The sequence below is a fragment of the Macaca mulatta genome, chromosome 18, assembly GCF_049350105.2.
Source record: "Macaca mulatta isolate MMU2019108-1 chromosome 18, T2T-MMU8v2.0, whole genome shotgun sequence".
Classification (NCBI taxonomy): domain Eukaryota; kingdom Metazoa; phylum Chordata; class Mammalia; order Primates; family Cercopithecidae; genus Macaca; species Macaca mulatta.
In genome coordinates this window covers 41,105,013-41,127,500 of record NC_133423.1, presented here as the reverse complement: position 1 = coordinate 41,127,500, position 22,488 = coordinate 41,105,013, and the positions used below count along the sequence as shown (strand labels likewise).

The 22,488-nt window shown below is 41.3% G+C and overlaps 1 protein-coding gene across 1 annotated transcript in view; it reads right to left on the bottom strand.

Annotated features, from left to right (window-relative positions):
• MEX3C (mex-3 RNA binding family member C) overlaps nt 1-21,555 on the bottom strand; it is a 22,917-nt gene extending 1,362 nt beyond the window's left edge. Inside the window, exons 1-2 of the mRNA XM_015121992.3 lie at nt 20,504-21,555; nt 1-1,665 (exon numbers count right to left, since the gene is read on the bottom strand). The exon at nt 1-1,665 is cut by the window's left edge and continues 1,362 nt beyond it. Of these exons, the coding sequence (XP_014977478.2) occupies nt 440-1,665; nt 20,504-21,257 (1,980 nt within the window). The 5' untranslated portion in view covers nt 21,258-21,555 and the 3' untranslated portion in view covers nt 1-439. The remainder of the gene's footprint in view (nt 1,666-20,503) is intronic.
• Between the last annotated feature and the right edge of the window lie 933 nt (nt 21,556-22,488).

Below are 22,488 nucleotides of genomic sequence, written 5' to 3'. Positions count from 1 at the left end.
CAGTGTAAAGAAGGCAGCACTGGAAGTGTATGAATCGTCTGTAATGCCAAGTACCCTCCATAAACTCTTAAAGTGGTTAGGCTTTGGGACCCACTGTTTTGAAATCTTAGACGTATACACTTTTCTCATAGGCTCACACAACCTATGATTATCTTCACTCAGCCAAGTTGAACTTCAGCTTTAGCAATTCTTATATAAACTATGTCTCTGGGTCTACAGGATAGTATTAATAATTCAAACCAAACTAATAGACAAGAGACCACTTAGGTTTAGTGTTACCATAGCAGCCTTTTATAAGTTTACTAACAACTTTAGCCTAATCCCAATAAAGCCTGATAACAGTCATAAGAAATCATTAGGAAGTTTACTGGGGGGTACCATTATACCCATGCCTTTACGAGTCCATATAGAGATATAGTATTTATGTATATATATATAGTTAAGAGTGAATTTGGATTGCCTGAGTAACAGCTGTCTGGCAAACTGGACATGATGGCGTTCTCTTTTCACAGATCTTGTTGGCACATTCCATGCAGAAGAGGTTGTGGCCACATGGAACTAGGGCAGCAATAACCTCATTCTCAAAGCAAATCACACAGTCGTGCTTTCGTCTTGATTCTGGAGGTGAGCTAGAGGTGGAACCACCATTGGAAGAGGAGTAACTATTGGTACCATTAGAAAAAGCAGGGATGTATATTGGAAGGCCAACATGGTTGCCTGTACTAGGTGGGTCGCTCCTAACCCTCCGAGCAAGTGGGTGTTCTATGCTCTCAGGAAATGTAGGAGACAGACGAGGAGTAGATGGCTGACTTCCTCTGCGCTGAGTCTTCATGTTACCAGAAGGATCACTCCCAAAGCCAGAGAGTGGGTTAACTGGTTCAAATGGAGTCCAGATAGTTTGAGCAGATGTTGGTAAAGAGTCAAAGGCAGGAGAGTCAACTGCAAGGTCTTCTGAGCCTACAGATGGTAGTGTATCTCCAAACCAGAAGTTTCCTGTACTAAATGGGCTTGTTGGACTAAAGTCAGCCAGCCTGTTGCTTCCAAAGTAGGAATCTGTGGAGCCACTTCCTAGAGAACTGGAACTATCATTTCGATAATTGGATATCATTCTCGCGCGGCTAGGAGGAACAGGATTGGAGGAGAGCCACGCAGAGCCAAGAGTGCCACCTTCAAAGCTTACATCGGTACCATTGTAATGGAAATCATTCTCTTCATTAAGCTCTATATAGTTTCCTGTACGCATGGCAATATGCATTTCTATTTCTTCCCGTGCTCGGTCGACATTTTCAGGCATCCCTGTCACTTCAAAGACAGGTTCCTTATCTCTGCTCGGAGTTACTATGTAAGTGTGGGTCTGCTGCTGAATTCTTTTAATAGTTGCTCCTTTGGGTCCAACCACTAATCCTACCACACGATAAGGGACCCTGACTTGGACGGTGGTTTGACCGGGCAGATTAGGACTACATGACAATCCTCCCAGGGCAGGCCCATTTTTGTTTCGAGATGCACGAATCATGGAGAAGTGCTCTGCAGCTGAGAGGATCTCTCTTTTGGCCATGGCAACATCTTCTTTCCTTCCAGTGACAACAAAAATGGGCTCTTCACCACGAACAGGAGTCTTGATATACGTGTTTGTCTTGGCTCTCAGTGCTTTAATTTTACAACCTGTTAGAAAGAAAACATTTCATAAGAATCAACATGTACTTCAATGATATATATAAAGACAAATCACAGAATGCACCTTTTAAGCTAAGTATCTGGTTATGGGTAAGTTTTAGAGTTTTTCACAAAGCTAGGAAGTGGCAGAGCCAGAAGTAAACCTAGTTTGACCTAAAATCTATGGTCTTTTTGCTAGTCCAAGAACCTCTATTTTCACAATTATCTTACAGAAGTTCTTAAACTGACTTCTACCTAATTATCTTATCACTTTAACTTAACATTACTCTTTCCTCTGTAAAACTCAATTGATGACAAAAACACTGTGCTCATGGCTAGTAGGTCATCTCACTTCTGCTCCCACCAGTTAAATTCTAGGCCTGCTATGATTCAGTTTTGTTTATTCCCATGTTGTTTGTGCTAGGTGTACTCATGCTAGTAACTGAATTATCTGAATTACTGCATAAACTAATGAAACATCAATGCAAAAAAGACGAGTATCTTAAAGAGCATCTTAAAGAAAAAAGCTGCTATTGAATTATGAATAGGTGAGACAGCTATAAAGGGCTGGGATAAAAAAAAGTAACATAGAATGATTTTGTAATCGTTGTAAAGTCCTGCTCCATTTAAAAGAAACAGATACTGCAGATTGTATGGAATGTGGGTGCTGGGTATGGTTTTACTCAAGGACTGCTCTGATTGACAGACACAATTTGAAACAAAAGGCCTTGACAAATCCTAAGTATATTTAAGTTAAAATAAAACATCTAAGACACATATGTATAACTTTACATAATGCCCCACTTTAACCAACTTTTTTTTTTTTTTTTTTGAGTAATCACAGATTACTAGTGCCAACTATGTTAAGATTAGAGGGTTTCAAACTGTAACTTAAAATGTCAAGTACACATCAAGGCATAAAACTCTGGGGTTATACTTTTCAAAGACCCTAACTTGAGCTTGCCAGGACAGATGTGTTCTCATGAATATATCATACTATTCTTAGTTCATCAAAATAAAGCTAGGTGCTATAATCCCAGCTCCTTGGGAGGCTGAGGCAGAAGAATTGCTTGAACCCGGGAGACAGAGGCTGCAGTGAGCCGAGATTGTGCCACTGCACTCCAGCCTGGGCAACAAGAGTGAAACTCCATCTTAAAAAAAAAAAAAGGAGAAGCTAGGTGCTACTGAAGCTAAGTGTCACAATCTGAGCATGTCTTTTTCTTAAATATTCCCTTCCTTTTTTGTCCTTAATAAATTAATATTCTCTATACCACTTTAGTCAGATGAGGCTTTTTTTTTTTTGAGACAGTCTTGCTCTGTCACCCAGGCTGGAATGCAGTGATGCGATCTCGGCTCACTGCAACCTCCACCTCCCAGGTTCCTCCTGCCCCAGTCACCCAAGTAGCTGGAACTACAGGCGTGCACCACCACGCCCAGATAATTTTTTGTATTTTTAGTACAGACAGGATTTCACCACGTTGGTCAGGCTGGTCTTGAACTCCTGACCTTGTAATCTGCCCGCCTCAGCCTCCCAAAGTGCTGCATTACAGGTGAGCCACCACGCCTGGCCGATGCTTTCTAATAAAGCACATGATCTGATCACTTTTTTGCACAAAGTGGGACTCGTTTGTTTGCCCTTCCAAAGCATTCCCAAGCCACTAGGTGTTGACTACACAGGTTGAGTTATCCCCTATCCAAAAACACATGGGACCAGGAATGTTTGAGATTTTGGAGTATTTGCATTATACCTGCCAGCTGAGCATCCCTAATCTGAAAATCTGAAATGCTCCAGTGAGTATTTTCTTTGAGCACTATGCTGGTGCTCAAAAAGCCTCAGATTTTGGAGCTCCAAAACAAAATCGGAGGGTTTTTGAGCATTTAGGATTTCAAATTTTCAGATTAGAAGTTTCAGCCTGTATCTGCTTTTGTTCCACAGTAGAAAAATCAGTTAGAAGACCAGAGAGAACAACGAAACTTCCACATCTACTTATCATTTATACAGGCTAAATGTCCAGGAGATTCCCTCATTCAGCACAGCAGGAACGGTTTGGTGTACAGAATTGAGATCACTTTCTATTGATGCTTAAGAAATTCTGAAAGGGGTATATGAATACAGAACTGGTCATACTCTATACTTAGGGGAGTTATTATTTGGATATGTAAGTTCACAGTGGGCTACAACTTGACAAGGTGGCAAGAAGGCAGTCAGCCACAATTACATTCCTAACAAAAGACAGACGTTATTCTGCAGAAAAACACGGGCAAATTGCATTAAGGACAAAGGTAGAATTAGTGTAAGGGTCTAGGGTTGGTCCCTTTCATTCCTTACTAATATTGACCATTAGAAAATTGAAAATAAATAAAAGAAAAAAAAAAAAACAGAAACAAAAGAGAAAAAAGAAAACGACGTAAAAATCCCTTAATCAAACACTTCTGATACTATAAGCAACTGCCAGTCACATCCTTAGTAGAATATTTTCTGTTAAATACCTAATAGGCATGTTATTAACTAAGGAAATATGATTGAGGGTCCACAGAACACTACCTAGCCTATGGTTGGTATTAATAAATAGGTGTTTAATGCATGGTTCATTGGGTACAGATAAGACAAATGGTTTGAGCATGGGCCACTCTTGGGACACAGGCCTGGTCTACACCCAAAAGGGTCATGTGCTTATTAGGTTTTGCAGATCAGGGAAAAAAGTAACAGGAAGACAGGAAAGCCAACCCTGGGGTTTTTTTTTGTTGTTGTTTTTTGAGATGGAGTCTCACTTTGCCGCCCAGGCTAGAGTGCAGTGGCACCACATCAGCTCATTGCAACCTCTGTCTCCTAGGTTCAAGCAATTTTCCTGCCTCAGCCTCCCGAGTAGCTGGGTTACAGGTGCCCACCATCACTCCCGGGTAATTTTTAAAATATATTTTTAGTAGAGACAGATTTTCACCATGTTTGCCAGGCTGGTCTCGAACTCCTGACCTCAGGTGATCCACCTGCCTTGGCCTCCCACAGTGCTGGGATTACAGGTGTGAGCCATCGCCCCCAGCCGCCCACCCTGTTTAAGCCACTGTCAATAAAGATAGAGGAAACTATTTCTTCACTTCCCTAAATCTTTTGATTATAGTACCCTAAACTCAGATTAGGGATTATAGGGAAGCTCACCAATCATAACATTGTTTCTATAGGAACACATATTCTGAGTTCCAAACAACTAACATGATTTCTCAACTACAAATACATTCTAACATTGGGGACTACTCGAATAGATAGTTTTTAAAAGGTGACACGAACTAAAGGAGAAAAAACAATCTTGTTTTGTAATTTTGCAGGTGACGAAGGTATTAGTTTTTTTGGGTACTTTAAATTGAGTTTTTATTTGAAAACTCAAAGATATTTTTAAAAATCATAGAATTTATAATCTCAGAGTGACATAAAATTCAGAAGCCGTATTATGATATATTAGCCTGTATTTTTTAAGTTGCTACATGGCACAAGTCACCAAAAACAAAGTAAAAAAAACCTAAAATATTTATAACATTTTCTCACTTTCTTACACACACATACACACACACGCACGCACACATCTCTCCCCTACAAATCAAAACAACAAAAACCCAATAAAAGGGTGAAAGAAACAGCTAACATCAAAGTAAATATACAAATGGCTCTGAAGATGGAAATTCCCATTTTCATGGGAACTGACCTATTATTTTCCACCTATAAGACTGTCAAAGAACAAAAACCTTATAACAATGGTAGTAAGAGTGGGGAAAAGAACTCTCATATTTAGCTGTGAGAGCATAAACTGCCCTCTAAGAGCTATCACAGTTATAAGCCCATGTACTCTTACATTTCTACAATCTTCTTGTAGAATTGATCCTGTAGAAATATGTGCACAAGTACAAAGTAACTTCTGTATTTTATAATTATTGAATTAGCATGAGGCTGGTACAGCTATATAATGGTATGCTATACACTTATAAAACTGGTTGACTTAGGGGGACAGGGAAGGAGGGAGGCAGTTTTCACTGTATATTCTTATTTATTTTTTTAAATAAATTTTGAGTCATACATACACATTACTTTTTCAAATAAATTAAGTTAGAAAAGAAAAACAAATCAAACATACAGAAATGATACACTTCACTAGTCTTAGCATATTGATTAGACTTCTGGTTAGTACTACTGATATTATTTTAAATTACAGTAGCCCCCCTCCCTTATCTGCAGTTTCACTTTCTATCATTTCCAGCTCCTTTCAGTCAACCATAGTCCAAATGCAGGTGGATATAGTACAGTATAAAAAGATATTTGAGAGTAAGACCACGTTCACCTAACTTTTATTACAGTACATTGTTATAAGTGTTCTATTTTATTATTGTTAATCTCTTACTCTGTCTTGTTTATAAATCAAATGTTACACAGGTATGTGCATATAGGAAAAAACATAGTATGTATATATAGGGTTTGGTACTCTGTGGTTTCAGGCATCCACTTAAGGTCTTGGGAAGGCATCCCTGTTGGATAAGGGGGGACCTACTGCACACAAACAGCAGGGTAAACGATTTCGTAGCCTCAAAGTTGAACAAAGTTTTGAAATTTAAAAATGTGAGGACTACACTTCTTATAGCTAGAGATAAAAATCCATGTATGGCAAGTTGTATTCAAGGTAATCAATGGGCGGAAGTCTAGACTAGACTGTTTGGAGGTCAAGAACTAATTTTATCTTGATTTGGAAGTAAATTCCCTAAAAAAAGAGTCTCCAACTTACCTCACTGGTGTAGGAACCCATTTTCCCTTCCTACATCACTGTTGCTGGGGCCACGTTTCACCTTAAAACCCTTTAGCTGCAGCTAGAACTCTGGTCCTCTCACTCCCTGATACAGTAAAGGATTCTGCCTTGCTTCTCCAGGGTAAATAAAGATAAGGGTATCTTTATTTAGGGTAAATAAGTAAGGGTATTTATTTATTTACTCCAGGGTAAATAAATAAGGCTTTTCCTAGCGTTAGAAATTAAGACGGGGAGGTCCTCTGTTGCTGGGAGAGGGGTTGAAAGAAAAGAAATTAAAGAAATAAATTAAAAAAAAGAAAAGAAAGAAAAGAAATTAAAAATCTAAAAAAAAGAAAAGAAATTAAAACAAAGATTTGTAATCTTCAGTGTTTTTCAAACCATGGGTTGCAGTATCAATTCAGTGGGTGCAATTAGCATTTAAAAAAAGGACTCACTATGTTCCTAATGTTTCAGTGAAATATATAATGGGCTGCAATATAAAATGTTCTTTTTCCTGCCAGAAAAGCTTAAAACCACTACACAATATCATCTTTAAGGCCACTTTCTAGTTCCATAGCACATGTGAAATGACGTACTTACAACTAAGAACCAGTACAGTGACAGTGAAATGGAGGGAATGTGGCATTACTGAGAAAACCTGGGTTTAAGATCTGACTTTACAGATGAAATTTTCATACAGTTGAAAATGGCAATACTATAGTTCTGCTCTATGGTCACCTAAAGTAGCTTGTGCAGGCCAGAGAGCCCAAACATATTTATAACACTGAATTTTAAAAACCCATTATTTATTTTCCAGCCACCAGCAACACATCTTGGATACTTAGAACAGGATTTTTCAAGTTTTGTTTTTGTTTTTAAACCACAGTTCATTTAGATGGTAGCAAAAAGACCACATGGCCTATCTATACCACTTCCCAACAGAAAAAGCACCATGTGATAAAGAATTGAGTTAACATTTAGGTCACCAGTAATGTACAATTAAGCAGAAAATAAAAGTCCATGGAGCTGTTCATCATTCACCACTAAATCCTTTAAAAAGCTATGGTAGACAGTATGATAGGCAGAATCCTAAGACGGTTCCTCAAGATTCCTGGGCCTAGTGTACACATACTTTCAGTTAAACAAACACCAACCTACATGGCCCCTGTGAAGGGACTCTGCAAATATAATTACAATCCAAATCAGTTCACCTTAAAATAGTAAAATTATCCAGATTATCTGGGTGGGCCTGACCTAATCACAAGTTTTTTTAAAGCAGAGGTTTTGGCTGATTGTGGTGGCTCATGCCTGTAATTCTAGCACTTTGGGAGGCTGAGGCCAGAGGACTGCTTGAGGCCAGGAGTTCATGACCAGGCTGAGCAATGTAGCAGGACCCTGTCTCTACCGGAAAAAAAAAAAAAAATTAGCCATGTATGGTGGTGTATCCCTGGAGTCCTAGCTACATGGGAGGCTAATAAGGTGAAGAACTGCTTGTGTCCAGGAGGTCACGGCTGCAGTGGGTTATGACCACACCAATGCACTCCAGCCTGGGCAACAGAGTGAGACCCTGTCTCTTAAAATATATATATATATTTTTTTTCCTAGCATGACTCAGAAAAGAAGTCAGAGAGATGTGCTCTGGCTAACCTGGAAGAAGAAAGCTAACAATGTATGTTGTAAATTGCCTATGGTGACCCCAAGACAAGGAACTTCCAAGTGTCTTCTAGGAGCTGTGAGCTAGAAGAAAAATGGAGGTGGAGGTCATCATCCTGCAACACCCATCTCCCAGCCCCTGCTCAAAATGAATTTTATCAACAACCAGCAAGCTTGGGTAAGGACATGAGCCGCAGATAAGCACTGCAGTCCTGCCCAATACCTTGATTTGAATGCAGTGAGACCCTGAACAGCACACCATGCCTAGACTTCTGACCTACAGAAATGGAGATGATAAATTTATGTTGTTTTAAGCTGCTAAATTAGCAGTAACGGTTACAAAGCAATAAAAAGTACTAGAGATTCTCAGAGCCCTTAAAAACTCCACAATCACTGCCCCAAGAGAGCAGAGACTAAAATGTTAGATATATTACATTCTTATTCAATACTCTAAAAGACATTCTGGAAGTCTCTCAAGAATTATTATAAGTAGCTTTTGGCCGCGTGTGATGCCTCAAGCCTGTAATCTCAATGCTTTGGGGGGCTGAGGCAGGAGGATTACTTGAGTTCAGGAGTTTGAAACCAGTCTGGGCAACATGGCAAAACCCCGTCTCTACAAAAAATATAAAAAACTATCTGGGCGTGGTGGTGCACACTTGTGGTCCCAGCTACTTGGGAGGCTGAGGTTGGGAGGATCACCTAGGATGTCGAGGCTGCAGAGAGCTGAGATCGTGCCACTGCATTCAAGCCTGGGCAACAGAGTGAGACCCTGACTCAAAAAAAAAAAGGAAAAAAAAAAAAGAATTAGGAAGCAGCTTTCAACATAAACTACTACATTAAGGTGTTAACAGTAAATATGGAATTGTCAACAGTTCAAGTCCAAAAATATTTCTGTCCTTTAATTCCCTATTACCTGCTTTAGTTTCCTAATGCTGCCATAACAAGTTCCCATAGTGGCTTTAATGACATAAATTTATTTTTTTACATATATTTGTTATTTTACAGTTCGGTGGGTCACACATCTGATATGGGTCTCAACAGGGCTAAAATCAAGGTGTTTGCAAGGGCTGTGTTCCTTGCAAGAAGCTTGAGGGATCCAGTTCCTTGCACATGCAGGTTGTTGGCAGAATTTGATTGCTTGCAGTGAAAGGACTGAGCGTCCTTGCTGGCTGTCAGCTGAGGGCCATTCCCAGCTTCTAGAGGCCACCACCTACATTCCCTGGCTTGTGACTCCTTTCAGCTTCAGAGTAAGCAACGGAGGCTGAGTCCTTCTCATGCTTCAAATCTTCTTTCTCAGATCTCAGACCCAACTGGGAAAGGTTTTCTGCTTTTAGGGTCTCATGTGTTTATACCCAGACGATCATCCAGATGATCTCAAGCTCCCCAAAGCAAGGTCCATACCCTCAATTGCATCTGCATAAACACCTGCAACATCCCTTTTGCCAAATGAGGTGACGTGTTCAGAGTTCCTGGGGGATTTGGACATGGACTTCTCTGGGTGGGTAGGATTACTCTACCTATGACATTATCTTTCTCCTTTCCTTCAATTATTTTCCTTTTTCTTCCAAGCATCTAGCTTTTAAATCCCAATTCAGGAATAGTAACCCGAAGGCCAGGGCAGTGAACAGACATAAGGTAGGGTCAGGAAAGGTTTGGGGAATCAACAAGCATTGGAATAGGTGAAGGGATAAAGCTAAAAATCAAATAAGGGCTGGGTGTGGTGGCTCACATCTGTAATCGCAACACTTTGGGAGGCAGAGGTGGGAGGACTGCTTGAGGCCAGAAGTTCGAGACCAGCCTGGGCAACATAGTGAGACGCCCATCTCTATAATAAACAATTAAATATTAAAATAAAAATATCAAATAGGGAGAAAATATATAAGCCAAGAGTTTACAATGCCTTTTACTAGGAGATTACGTTTATGCTGGGAGATTAGTGGTTTGGTATGTGATACACAAGTAAAAGTAGCTTCCACTTATCCTAGGTGTTCCCAGCAAAATCACTGCTTGGGTGAACTTTAAGAGCATTTTATCAATTGTGAGATAAAGTGCAGCCTAATGCCTGAACTTACCCATTCACATGTTAAATTCCCTATAAAGATGCTAGTGTTACTTCCAGGTGGTATAAATGAACCGGCATCATTTCTGCTCTCAAGCTCAGTCTAGAGGGAAATTCAATACTGAATACGAGAACTGGTTTAAAGGTACCTACAAAGCAGTAGGTACATACAAAAGGAGATGACTTTACTACTTACAGTAAATAAAAGAAAGCTTTAAAGGCATTTGAACTGAGGCTTAAAGACAGCGGTTTTGCCAGATGGGAAGGAGAGCAGAGGGAACTGCAAGTGCAAAAGCAGGGAATCAAGAGTACGGGATGGCACAGTCAGACAACTGGGTTCAGTAGTGTGAGAACTTCAAGTCACTGGAGGGTAGAATGGCAGGGATAAAGCTGGATGGGGAGACAGAGGTCTTCGATGTCAGGCAAGGGAATTTCGACTTTATCGTAGACTAGAAAAAATTGGAGGTAGAAGGTAACATAATCAGATATGCATGTTAAGACTAGTAGGAGCATAAAAGATGCAAAAGAGACAAGACGGGGGACTCACCGCAAAGCCTATCACAATAATAAACAGAAAAAGGCTGAGAATGAAGGACAGAATGCAAGTCTGGGGCTATGTATGACCACTGTTATGAACATCAAGTACTTGTGTTGTAGATTTTGCAAAAAGGAATTTGTTTTCTAGAAACTAAATTATGTTTTCCATTCATTTCATACATTAGCTACAAATATAAGGTGACTGAAGAAAGTTCAAACCCTTACAAGCAAACACCAAAATTGCATCATGTATATATTTTCACTTTTGGTAGTCCTTGGGGTTTTTCTTCAAAAATTTCCCAAGAGGTTTTGTTTTGAAGGGTAAAGAGAGGGGAGTTAAACATCTTGAGTAGCTCTTCTTACCTTCAAGAAAAATAAAACTCTTTGGCCTGAAATTAAGTCCCTACCCCTTCTGCACTTTAAGTGGCCATAACCTACCTTCTCCCAGACTTCATCCCCCAAATATGTCTTGTTCCTCTTCTATCTCTGCTCAGTTATTTCCTTACATAACCTGGAAAATCCTCCTAGTATTCCTTTTCCTCCCGGAGTTATTTGAATAACAAACATGGCCATTTGGAAAAGATAAAACTATGTGTAAAAGGCTCCACGAACTCAAGAATAATACAAACATACGCACAACTCATTATTACAGCTATCATGTATGAATCCTTCAAGGTCCAGTTCAAGGAGCAAAAAACTGACTATCTGCAGGACTGGGAACCTGCTGTTTCAACATTAGGGCAAACTATGATTAAAGATACTTCCTTCATTTGTTTTTCGCAAAGATTAAATGAAAAAATGTATCAAACATGCTTACTACAATGCCTGTTATTCAGTTAAGTACTTAGCCCAAATTGTCTTAATTCCACACTCCTTTCATCATACGACTTTCCCCTAAAAACACATCATTTTGGGAGGCTGAGACAGGAGAATTGCTTGAACCTGGGAGGCAAAGTTGCGGTCAGCTGAGATCATGCCACTGCATTCCAGCCTGGGCAACAAGGGCGAAACTCCGTCTCAAAAAAACCCCAAAACCAAAAAACAAAAACAAACAAAAAAACCCTAAATCATCTCACAAGTTTCATGATATATAAGAATGAATGAGGGGGTCGTATTAATAATGTTATACAAAATAAGGTCCCTTTCCCCTTGGAAGAGTCTAGACAGAATATTCAAAAGCTCCTTTCATTTTATAGAAGCACATACAATACTGTATTAAGGTGTTACAGCAAATATGGAATTGCCATTAGTTCAACTAATCAATTCTTGTATTCTATCTTCAAACACTGATGAGTATCAGCTAAATCCCAGTAAGAATGTTTCTTGTGTACACAACATTAATTCAACATTTTAAGTAATAATTTAAGAATGCAATGTATTCCTAAATGCACAATATAAAACTAATAGCTTTCCTTTCTAGGGTTCAAGTGGCCTCCTTGTAGCTATTTCAAGTGAAGAATATTGTTTGTCTCACTTTAGGGATTACTATGACAATACTTCAAACAGCTTCATTTATGTGATTTTAGTTTCATTATCAGTATTCATATAAACATTTAATGCCTTCAATCAAGTAGCATCTACTGTACTTCAAACAAAAGTGCCAAACAACTTGAGGTTGACTGGGTCCTTAAATAAAAAGCTGTTTGGATGGGTGTGGTGACTTACGCCTGTAATCCCAGCATTTTGGGAGGCCAAGGCGGGTGGACTGCTTGAGCTCAGCTTCGGCTCAGTTCAAGACCAGCCTGGGCAACGTAGTAAATTCCTGTATCTACCAAAAATACAAAAAATTAGCCAGGTGTGGTGGTGTGCACTTATGGTACCAGCTACCGGGGATCACTTGGGCCTGGGAGGCGGAGGTTGCAGTGAGCTGAGATTGCACTATTGCACTCCAGCTTGAGCAACAGAGTGAGACCCTGTCTCAAAAAAAAAGGCTGAGAATAAAGGCAAGAGGGAAGAAACCCCCAATTAACACAATGTGGAAAGTACAATGATAAACAATGAAATGGCAAGTTTATAATTTAAAAATTCAGCTCAATAAAACAAACAGGAAGTATTCCATTTTGTTTTAGGTACTTTAACCAATATTAAGAATGCAAAGATGACTAAGATTCAGTTCTACCTTCACTGACTTGCATTAACTTCAAGCACTAAAAGTATTTAGTGACACGTGTTCACGTACAGATAGTGACCTATTTTCTTTTCTTTTCTTATATTGCTGGTTGGTGACAGTAGTCAGATCTTCTACAATATCCTTGCTGATTTTTGTCTACTTGTTCTACCACTTACTGAGATAGGTACGTTGAAGTCTCAAACAATAACAGCTTGAGACCTTGGGTAAGTTGTTTGTACCTCTATAGAATTGTTGTCTGTTTGGTGGAATTAAGAAAGGATTAAATGAGATCATACATGTAGTTTTTGCACAGTGCCTGACACAAGTTTGTTATTAAAAGACAAGTGAACTGATTTTTATACAGAGTTAACATTTAAAAAATACTCCTAAAGATAAAACATACTATAAACTCTGCAAAATTGAGAAGATTTTGCAAAGTCAATCTATCTAATTGGTAATATGAAATCTGGTTTACTTTTACGTAATTTTAGGGACTCCCTTTGGACAAAAATCAGAATATAAGAACTGTGACAGACCACCTAGTTAAATCTCATTTTAGACATGAGGAAAATCGAAGCCTAAAATTGTCCAGTTATAAACTAGTGACCCCTAAACCAACGTTCTCTCAAGTTGTCTTATTTTCCTAAATCCCAGTAAGAATATTTCTAGTGTATTTTTAGGAGTGGAGAATTCCCTGCATGTACAAGGTATTTTAAAAAACAGAAGTTAAATTAAATCTAAAACCTCTCTTTTTTCACTTATTTTAGACAAGACAATAAAAAATATTTAATGAAAAGGTTTATTATTTGGCCTTTCGGTAAACCTGAAAGAAAAAACCAGAAGAGGGTGTTAATTAGAGATGAAAGGCAGAAGTTTTCCTAACTGGGGAGCTTGAAATTATGTTCATGCTCTTTAGAGAATGTTAACAGAAACCTTAGAATTATCTATTTCGGTACCTACCATACAATGGAATTAGATTCATTTGTAAATGATTCTCTTCCAGACTTGCTTGGTTCTTTGCCAGAAAATACATTTCCAAAGCTCTGATTTTAAATAAATTTTAAGACATATTGTAAATTTAAAAAATATAACTTACGTAATTTATTGGTATAGCCTAGGAAAAACTTACCAAAATCACATTTTTTTGGCTTTAACTAGCATTTGTTCAGAGTATAAAAGAAATTTAGCAGTAAAAATTTACCTTATCTGATATATAATTTATCATCTCTGTACTTTCAATTGTACTGTCAATTTCTACTAATGCTATCTTCTCAAACTTGATCCTTACAACAAATGAGGGAAAGGGAAGAGAGAAACCTGAAAGAACAAGTAGATGAAGTAGGTTTTTTCCAGAAGAAAAAACAGGCTCAGAGAGGTTAAGTGATTTATCCAAGGTCACAGGCAGCAAGTGGCAAAACGCAAGGTTTCTAACTCCAAGTTCAACGTCCTTTCCTGCATTATACTAAATGGCACTGGTAGAAAGGCAGAAGAGAAGGCAAAGGGAAAGGGAGGCACAGAGAAGAGAAATAATAATAAAAAGGTGAGCCCCAAATACAAATATACACTTTTACACTGGTAACCATTTTGGGAGATCTTTTCTAGTTGTTTGAAGCCATTCCCTCCCCACTTCCCCTTCAATCACGTTCAAGACCAAATTCTTTATGCTTACCTTCAACTACATCTGCAGTTTTCATTGAAGGATTTTCTTTATTATTTTAAGGCTTAGTCTTATTATTCCATGATACAACTTTACTTGTGACCAAACCAGGCTTCTCTGCATGCAATGATGAACTGTAGTCCGCACTTACTGGACAAGGGCAACAAACACTTGAATTGTCCTTACATCTCAAACACTGGCACGGAAGAGGTCTTATAGTTAGTGTAACTCAAAATTCTCAAAGTCAGTTATAGAACAAAGACTCGAACTACTCAAACAGTATTAGACTATGCATACATTCAATTTAGTATATCTGGGTTTGGTAATCTTAACATTAGAAAATTATTTTCAAGGCTTAAATATCAGATTTAATCTTTGTCTCTATACAGTAACTAATGGTAGCATGGGAAAAATTTTAAAAGTAAATCCAAAAATTATGGTATATAAGCTATTTGGGAAGCATTAAGAATGCAGTTTAATAAAAAACATATCACTTAAGGATCACCTGAATATCAATGGAGATTTAAACATAATTATCCATGATCTATTTAGAGCTTCTTAAAAAGCTTTTTTTTTTTAAGTGCAAATACATTCATTTAGTATCTTATGAACATTATCTACTTTTTCATCTTGAGTTTGGTTACAAATTCTACATGGCAGGAGTGACACTGTTTAAAATTCTATAAGAATCCTATAAATTATAAAATAGGACTGTGGTAGTCATCATGGCTCTCCTTGTGGGCACAGAGTTGTAATATACTTTCTCACCCATTTGAAGTTAGGTGTGGCCAGACGATTTGCTTTAATGAAATATGAGCAGATGTGATAAGCATTACTTGTGGATCTAACATTTTAAGATCAGTATGTGCTATGCCGTAGTCTTTCATCTTCTGGCACAATGGTAGATCAGTAATACTGGAGATGGCGGCTGCTGTTGGCCTGGGTCCCTGAATGACTAAAATGAGCAGAGCCCCTATGAACAAGAAATAAACCGTGGTTGTTTTTAACACTGAGGTGTAGAGTTCTTTGTTAACCATAGCGTAACAAGCCCATCTTGACAGAAGTGCCAGGTATCTAAAAGGCATTCAGATATCTGTTGGTTCTAGTTGTTACATTAGAAGAATACAATGAGTGAAACTATCTGCTAAAGCCAAAAAAGGCGGACATAACTAAACGGTGGTTCCCAATTAATTTCAGATTTACCTTAACAAAAGTAATGTGCTTACCACTTAATAGTTTCATATATGTCAATTTCTTTGTGTATCTTCCAGAGTCTCTACAGGAATTGTAGATACGATTAGGCCCAGGTGCAAAAGAGGAATCTGAAGCCTAGGGAGTTTAAGTGACTTGTTCAAGATTACATAGTGAGTTATTGGCACAGGAATATCTATTTCTGATTTGGCTCTTTCCAATATACCACAGCCGAACAGAGACTGTTACAGGCAGTTTGGTGTAGCTACAACACGTATTTTTATATTAAAATACACATACTAAAACATTTTTTAAATCAGCTTAAGGCAAAAGTATTCAAAACCAAATCAGCAATATATTAAGCACTACCTTATAACTAAATGCTACCTTTCCTTAAAAACTTACGCTGTGAAGAACCACCTAGAATTCCAACCCATAAACATTGTTTGAAAATTTTCTAGGTAGAAATCTCTAACAGACTAACACAAATACTTGGTTTCCTGGATCATTTTCAGGTTGTTGGTAACCAAGGGGTACAAAATATACCCTTGAACTACCACTTCATTTCCCATCTCCTCCCTAGTGAATCAGAATAGTTCATTAGCTGAATAAGGCAGGAAGTAAGGCAGTAGATTTCCCCACCCATTTGCAAAAACAATTACAATAACTGAACCCTTCTCAAGGGTCCCAGAGCTAATACAAACCATTATTAACGAAATTTAAATTTTAAAGCCTAGAAAAATTGTAATACTTAATTTTTAAAGCTAGTGTCTATATATACACAAATTAACTCTCTGAACTACAAATGACAGTGAATTTTTAGCTAGACACAGAACTATATTACAGTTATAACTGTGCCTTGTGGGTAGCAGAGACACCAAAATTTTATCAAGTAAACTAATTTGGATAGTGATATTTTAAATTATGCATACTAGAAATTCAGTATCCTACGATTAGGGCACAAGTTAATCCAAAATACTAACCTTCCAGAGCAGAATGCTTCAATACTGAGGCAGCAATGTAGAGTACAAAGAATTTTATTTCTGATGTCAAACTATACTAAATCCAAACTCCACTATTTGAGCAAGTTAGCTCTCAAAACCACAGTTTCTACCTCTCTAAATGGCAGTAACCACCTAGCAGGGTTAAACGGCACTGGTAAAGCACCTAGCATAGTACTAAGCAAAGAGAAGGCCAACAATGCACCCTCATCCCCATAAAAGAAAAAGACAATGTGCTGTAGCATCATTCTGAAACTATATATTCTCATGAAATATGTATTTCTCCTTGAAGAGAAAATTTATGTACAGCAAGACCAAGCTTTCTCTTTTTCTCGTATAAACCTTATTTCAGTTGTGTTAGAGCTTGAAGGGTGGCTCCACCCTAAGAAATTGGGAAGACAACTTGAAACAGTGTAAAGTATTAATTGTTAATAAAGAATTTTATGTTTTATAATGTGTAATATATTAAGCACACTTACTAGTCATACATAAAAACCCAGAGATTGGGAGTATGCACATTTTTTTGGACAGGGTGGACAATAAAAAGAAGCTAGAGATGACTTTTCTAGACTATGTGGCTAGAGAACACACATATCCCATCAATTGAAGTCTAATGAAAATAATGAAAAATACACATTTATCCTAATAGTAATATAAAATATTGGGTTACAAGTCTCTAAACAACTGAATTTATGACATTTAGTATTAATTTATAATGTAGTTAAGAATGGGTACACAGTTCTATTTTAATTCACTTTTTAGTCTAAATGGATATAAATGACTGTACAAACTGGAACAAAAACCTGCTGACTAAAATTAGACCTGTTAATCACTGTTAATATGTCTTGCAGGTACTATACTTAAAAACAGAGATGTTCTAAGTTTGTAAAATTAGGTCTTAAAATCTGTTGTCAGGTTTATTTTTGATGTCCATATTCTAAAACTTTTTTGATTACATTCAGTTCCTGGCTTCATACTGTTGTTTCACAATAGATGCAATGCTTTAAAATACAAGGCCAATTTAACATTTACAAATGACCATATGCTACTGGGGAGTATAAATTCGAGGTCAAACACTCTGCCAACTTTCATCGGTATCAAAAGCGGTAGCTAGTGTTTAGGAAAACACTGGAGCTCAGAGGCCATCTACATGAGTTGCTAGTCTATGTGACTCAGAATTCCATTTGTCCTGCTCTTTGCTTCAGAGCTGAAGTCATAAATGTCTCCATCTGTGACATAATTATTTCCAAAATCAATTAAGAGATGTCAAACAGAAAATTGTGGCTTCAGGTAATACATAAAATGGCAGAAATGGATAATTTAATCTTAAGGATGAAAATTTAGCTCCCTCAAAGCAAACAAGAAAATGAAATGATTTGCCCTGTTTTCCTCACTTAGGACAGGTTCTCTCCCATGGGGAAATATACTGTAAAAGGATGTGAACATTAGAAGTTACTTAGTTCTCCATACGAGTAAGCAAATAACTTTACAGGTTTTATTACTATCGTGCTGGGACATGGGGGTGGCAAAGGGGTACAATGATCCACAAGTTGAATGGTTCAAAATAGCAAAAGGACCAGATTTTCTGCTTTTAAGACAGAGGATGATGACATACTTTTAACAGTATTGTCAACTCCGGGAAAATACAAGGTTTAAATGGAAGAGCCAGCAATTTGTCTCCATGTCCTAAGACATAATTAAATTCAACATTTCCTTATTAACCAAATAAGCACAGCCCTCAAAAGAAAAACTAAGGCTTTATCTCATTTCCTATCATGTAATAGCTGGTACAAAATAAAAACTTGGAATTCACTTTTAAAAATTGATTTCTATAAAGATAACAATGTACACAAGGGCCATTCTGCAGTGCTTTACGGGGTGTCTACTATAAAGAAGGACAAAAGTTTGTATTAAACTAAATCTATAAAATATGTTATCTTGTCCCTCTGTAAAACTAGCACGTAAATGGTTTTTTCCTTTGTTACCCTAGACTGTTACCATAAGCACACTGAAGCAACTTGTCCTGAGAAGTGGCATCTTCATATGGCATTCAGACTTCTTCACATTCCGGTGTGAACGCCTGCCTTCCCCCTTTTCCACCACTCCCCTTTACAGACCTCAAGTATCAAAACAACACTACTTGGCAATTATACCTAGAAGATGGTCCTCCACACCACTCCTCACATTGTTCTTCCACAGTTTTTCAATCTCCATTTGTTAAACTCCTTCCTACCCATTTTCCAAGGCCCTCCACGGTAGATGTTCTCCTATCTGATACTCTGTCACACTAAATATACTATAGTTAGTGCCATTCTACTGTTTATTAGACTGTTATCTTCTTAAGGGCAGAAAGTCTGAATTAACTTCACACTCTCAACTCAATACCACAAACTCAACACCTGGCAAAATACATGCTTGGTACATGGCGATTCCTCAGTGTTCTCACATGAATGGTCAACTCATTCTGATGCAAATTGAGATGGTGTAATTTTATCCCATGTAAATAAAAGTTTTATCCTGGATTATTACTCTAAGTATCGTCAAAACCAAACAAACCAGGTATTTGAAACTCATTAACCAGAAGAACAACACACATAAGCTACCTCTCAATTGAAAGGTCCAGCTTTGAACAGTGTTGGTAAGTGCCAATCATCAGGCAGTCTGAAATAAGCTATCTCCTTTATCCAGATTTCATATGAGTTTTTATTAAAATCCTACAGATAGGAAAGAAATGAGCCAACTCTGATATGTGAAACCACCATTTCGACAGACCTCTTATTTATGTGTACTTTAGACCACTTGGGAAAGATGAGATCATTTAAGCAGCAGCGCCATCATCTCGCTTTATTTGACCCCAACAATGCTCTCAACCTAACAGTAAAGAGGCATGCATCAACCAGGCTAAACCATATTGTCATGCGGTGGCAGCAGGTAACATCTGCCCCTTTCATAAAGGGAAAAAGCTCCCATAAAGAACTTAGGACCTTCCCTAAAAATGTCGGATACAGAGGTACCCCAAGCATCTCCTTCCCCCACCTTCACAAATCTACTCCTGGAATCTGAGACATAGGTCCTTTGTCTGAACAATGTGGGAGGAGTCTGTCTGCAGTACTGGTGTGCTGACAAGTGAAGAGGAGAATTAACTGAAAACTGTATAAACACAGAAGTTTCTTAATTACCTTAGTGTCCAATTTTTCTTCATCCTGCACACCGAACAGTTTCAAAAGACAGCCAGTGTGTCAGTGTGTCTTTCCGAGACTTGAAACGTATCGAGAGGAATACAGTAAGATCGGCGGCAGTGAGTTGGGCTGCTTTTCCAAAGCTGTTTCTGAACAGCGGAGGGGCAGGGGATGGCGGTGATACCGACCATTTGAACATCCCTTCCCTCCCCAGTGAGCTCTGTCTACAGGCCTCCATTTCTGTCCTTTTCTCCATCTGAACAAGTTCTTGTAAGGGAGGCTGAACGCTTTAAAAAGAAGACACTCGGCGGCGCAAACTTGCAATCTCGAAGGTTTCCGTACCCAAGAGCGAACCCACAACTCCTCGAGCCCGACCTTTTACCACCTCACTGAGGTTTCTGGTGCCACGCCAGCCTGGTGTTCCACGAATACAGCCCAAGTAACGTGAACACCACCGGACTGGGTCGCCCGAAAAACTTCACACTTTTTACCAGGCGAGACGAGCGAAAAAGCGTGGGTTTTCGCAAGGTGACCCATCTTCACATCTGGTCGACCCTCGGCTCCTCCCAGACCCCTTCGGGGTGGATCTGGGGGCCTCGCCGGGTTCGCCCTTTCCGTCCCATGCTCATTTCTCTCGTCTCCCCACCCACGCCCGGGGCCATGCCCAGCTGGACCTCCCCACCCCTGCACTCACCCTGGCGGCCGACGATCTCGGCGACGTGCTCGGAGCTGGGCACCGGGACGCACTCGGTGGTGTTGACGCTCTTTCTCCGGAGCAGGGCCGCCTGCTCCCCGTTCAGGGCGGCCGCCGCCGCCCCACAGCCGCCGGGGCCGTAGGCATGGGACAGCATCGCCGCCATCATGCCCTGGGCATCGTCCCCTCCGTACAGCACCCCCGCCGCCGCCGCCGCGGCCGCCGCCTCCCGGGCATCGAAGCCGGCGGCGGGCAGCAACACAGACCCCAGGGACCCGCCTGGGATCGGCTGGGTCTGAGAGGCGGTGGCCGCGGGCGGCGACAGCAGCAACAGCGACGACCGGTCTTCCTCCTCTGCTTCCTCCAGCTCCTCCTCCTCCAGCAGGTCTCCGTCCAGCTCTGCTTCCTCCCCCTCCTCCTCGTCCTCTTCCAGCTCCAGCTCGGCCGCCTCCGGGGCCCCGGGCCGGCCAGGCGGAGCCCGCTCCTCTGGAGACAGCCCCGCCGCCCGCCGGGCCTGGCCCTGCGCCGCCGCCGCCACGGCTCGAAGCGCCGGAGCACCGGGATCCGCCGGGCTGGGGTCGTCGAGGCCTAGCGCGGCCAGGCGCTCCCTCAGCAGGAGCCCGTCCCCCTCGAGCTCCGGGCCGCCCGAGGGCGGCGGCAGAGGCGGCGGCGGCGGCGGCGGCGGCGGGGGCGGCTGCGGCAGGGGCGCCGGGGCCGCCGCCAGGGCCAGGGCCGCGGAGCTGCCGCTCGGCATCGCGGCGGCGCGCTGTCAATGGCGGCGGCGGCGGCCGGGTCAGGCGCGGCAGGCGGCGAGCCCCATGGCGGACAGGGCCAGGGCCCTGCTCAGCGCGCAAACACCTTTCCTCTGGGGAGGCGGTGGGGCTGGGGACCCGGGCCGTGGAGCGCCAGGGCCGCCCGGAGACCGGAGAGGGCGGGGTGGAGGGGCAGGGGAAGGAGGCAAAGGTAGGTAACTAGGTGGGTGGGTGGGGACGGCGGCGGGGCGGGCTGGTGGAGGTGGCAGCGGCTCCCTCTCAGGGTTTCTTTTGTTTCATGGCCTTAACCAGCCCCCGGCGCGCGCGGCGGCGGCGGCGACGCCCCACGCCGCTCTCCGAATGAAGCCGGCGCGCTCTGATTGGGTGTTTTTAATCTCTGGGAGCCCGCCTTCTCCTCCCGCAGCCTTCCAACTCCTTTCCCCAGCCCCACCCCCCACCCTCCTTCGGGCCCCGCCCCTCCCCTCCCCAGAGCTCTCTGATTGGGTGACCGGGACCAGCCAGCTCCCGAAGCCCACTCCTTCCGTCCTCTCCCCGCCCACCTCCCTCTCCATTCCTCCCGGCACGCGCGGAGAGGGACTGTGATTGTTCACTTTACACGTCACTCTTTGTGACGTCTCCGGCGGGGGCGGGAAAAAGGAGGCGGATGAAGGCGCTGCTGCAGAGGCTGAAACTAAGGGCCAAGCTGGGTTTTGGCGCAGGCGCCTGCGGTCGAAGCGCACACCTGGATTTGTTTCCCCCAACCCTTTATCCCTATAGCCGGTCTGGCTGAGTTCTTTTAGGGAAGGCACTGTGTGAGCGGCCTGGAGCAGAGCTGCAGGCGCAGGTTCGAGGGCATTGTTTCCTCGGGTTGAGGATGAGATCGCCCCCTTCAGAGGAAGGGCCTTAAGAAGAGTCATGGAAGGAGGGGCCACGCAATATCCTCCTATCCCCTCGCGGGGGCGGTTTCCTGAGCCGCGTGGCTCCCGGGCCTTCCCTCTCGGACCCGGGAATGCTCCTCCCTCGTGGCCTGACGCTCCCAACGCCCCGTTGGCCCGGCTTTTCTGCCGGCAGGGTGGTTACATCAGCAGCCTGCAGGTGCTGAACTTTAGCTCTTTGGGGCTTTTTTTTTTTTTTTTTTTTTGAAACGGAGTCTAGCTCCGTCGCCCTGGCTGGAGTGTAGTGGCACGATCTTGGCTCAACGCAACCTCCGCCTCCCGGGCTCAAGAGCTTTCC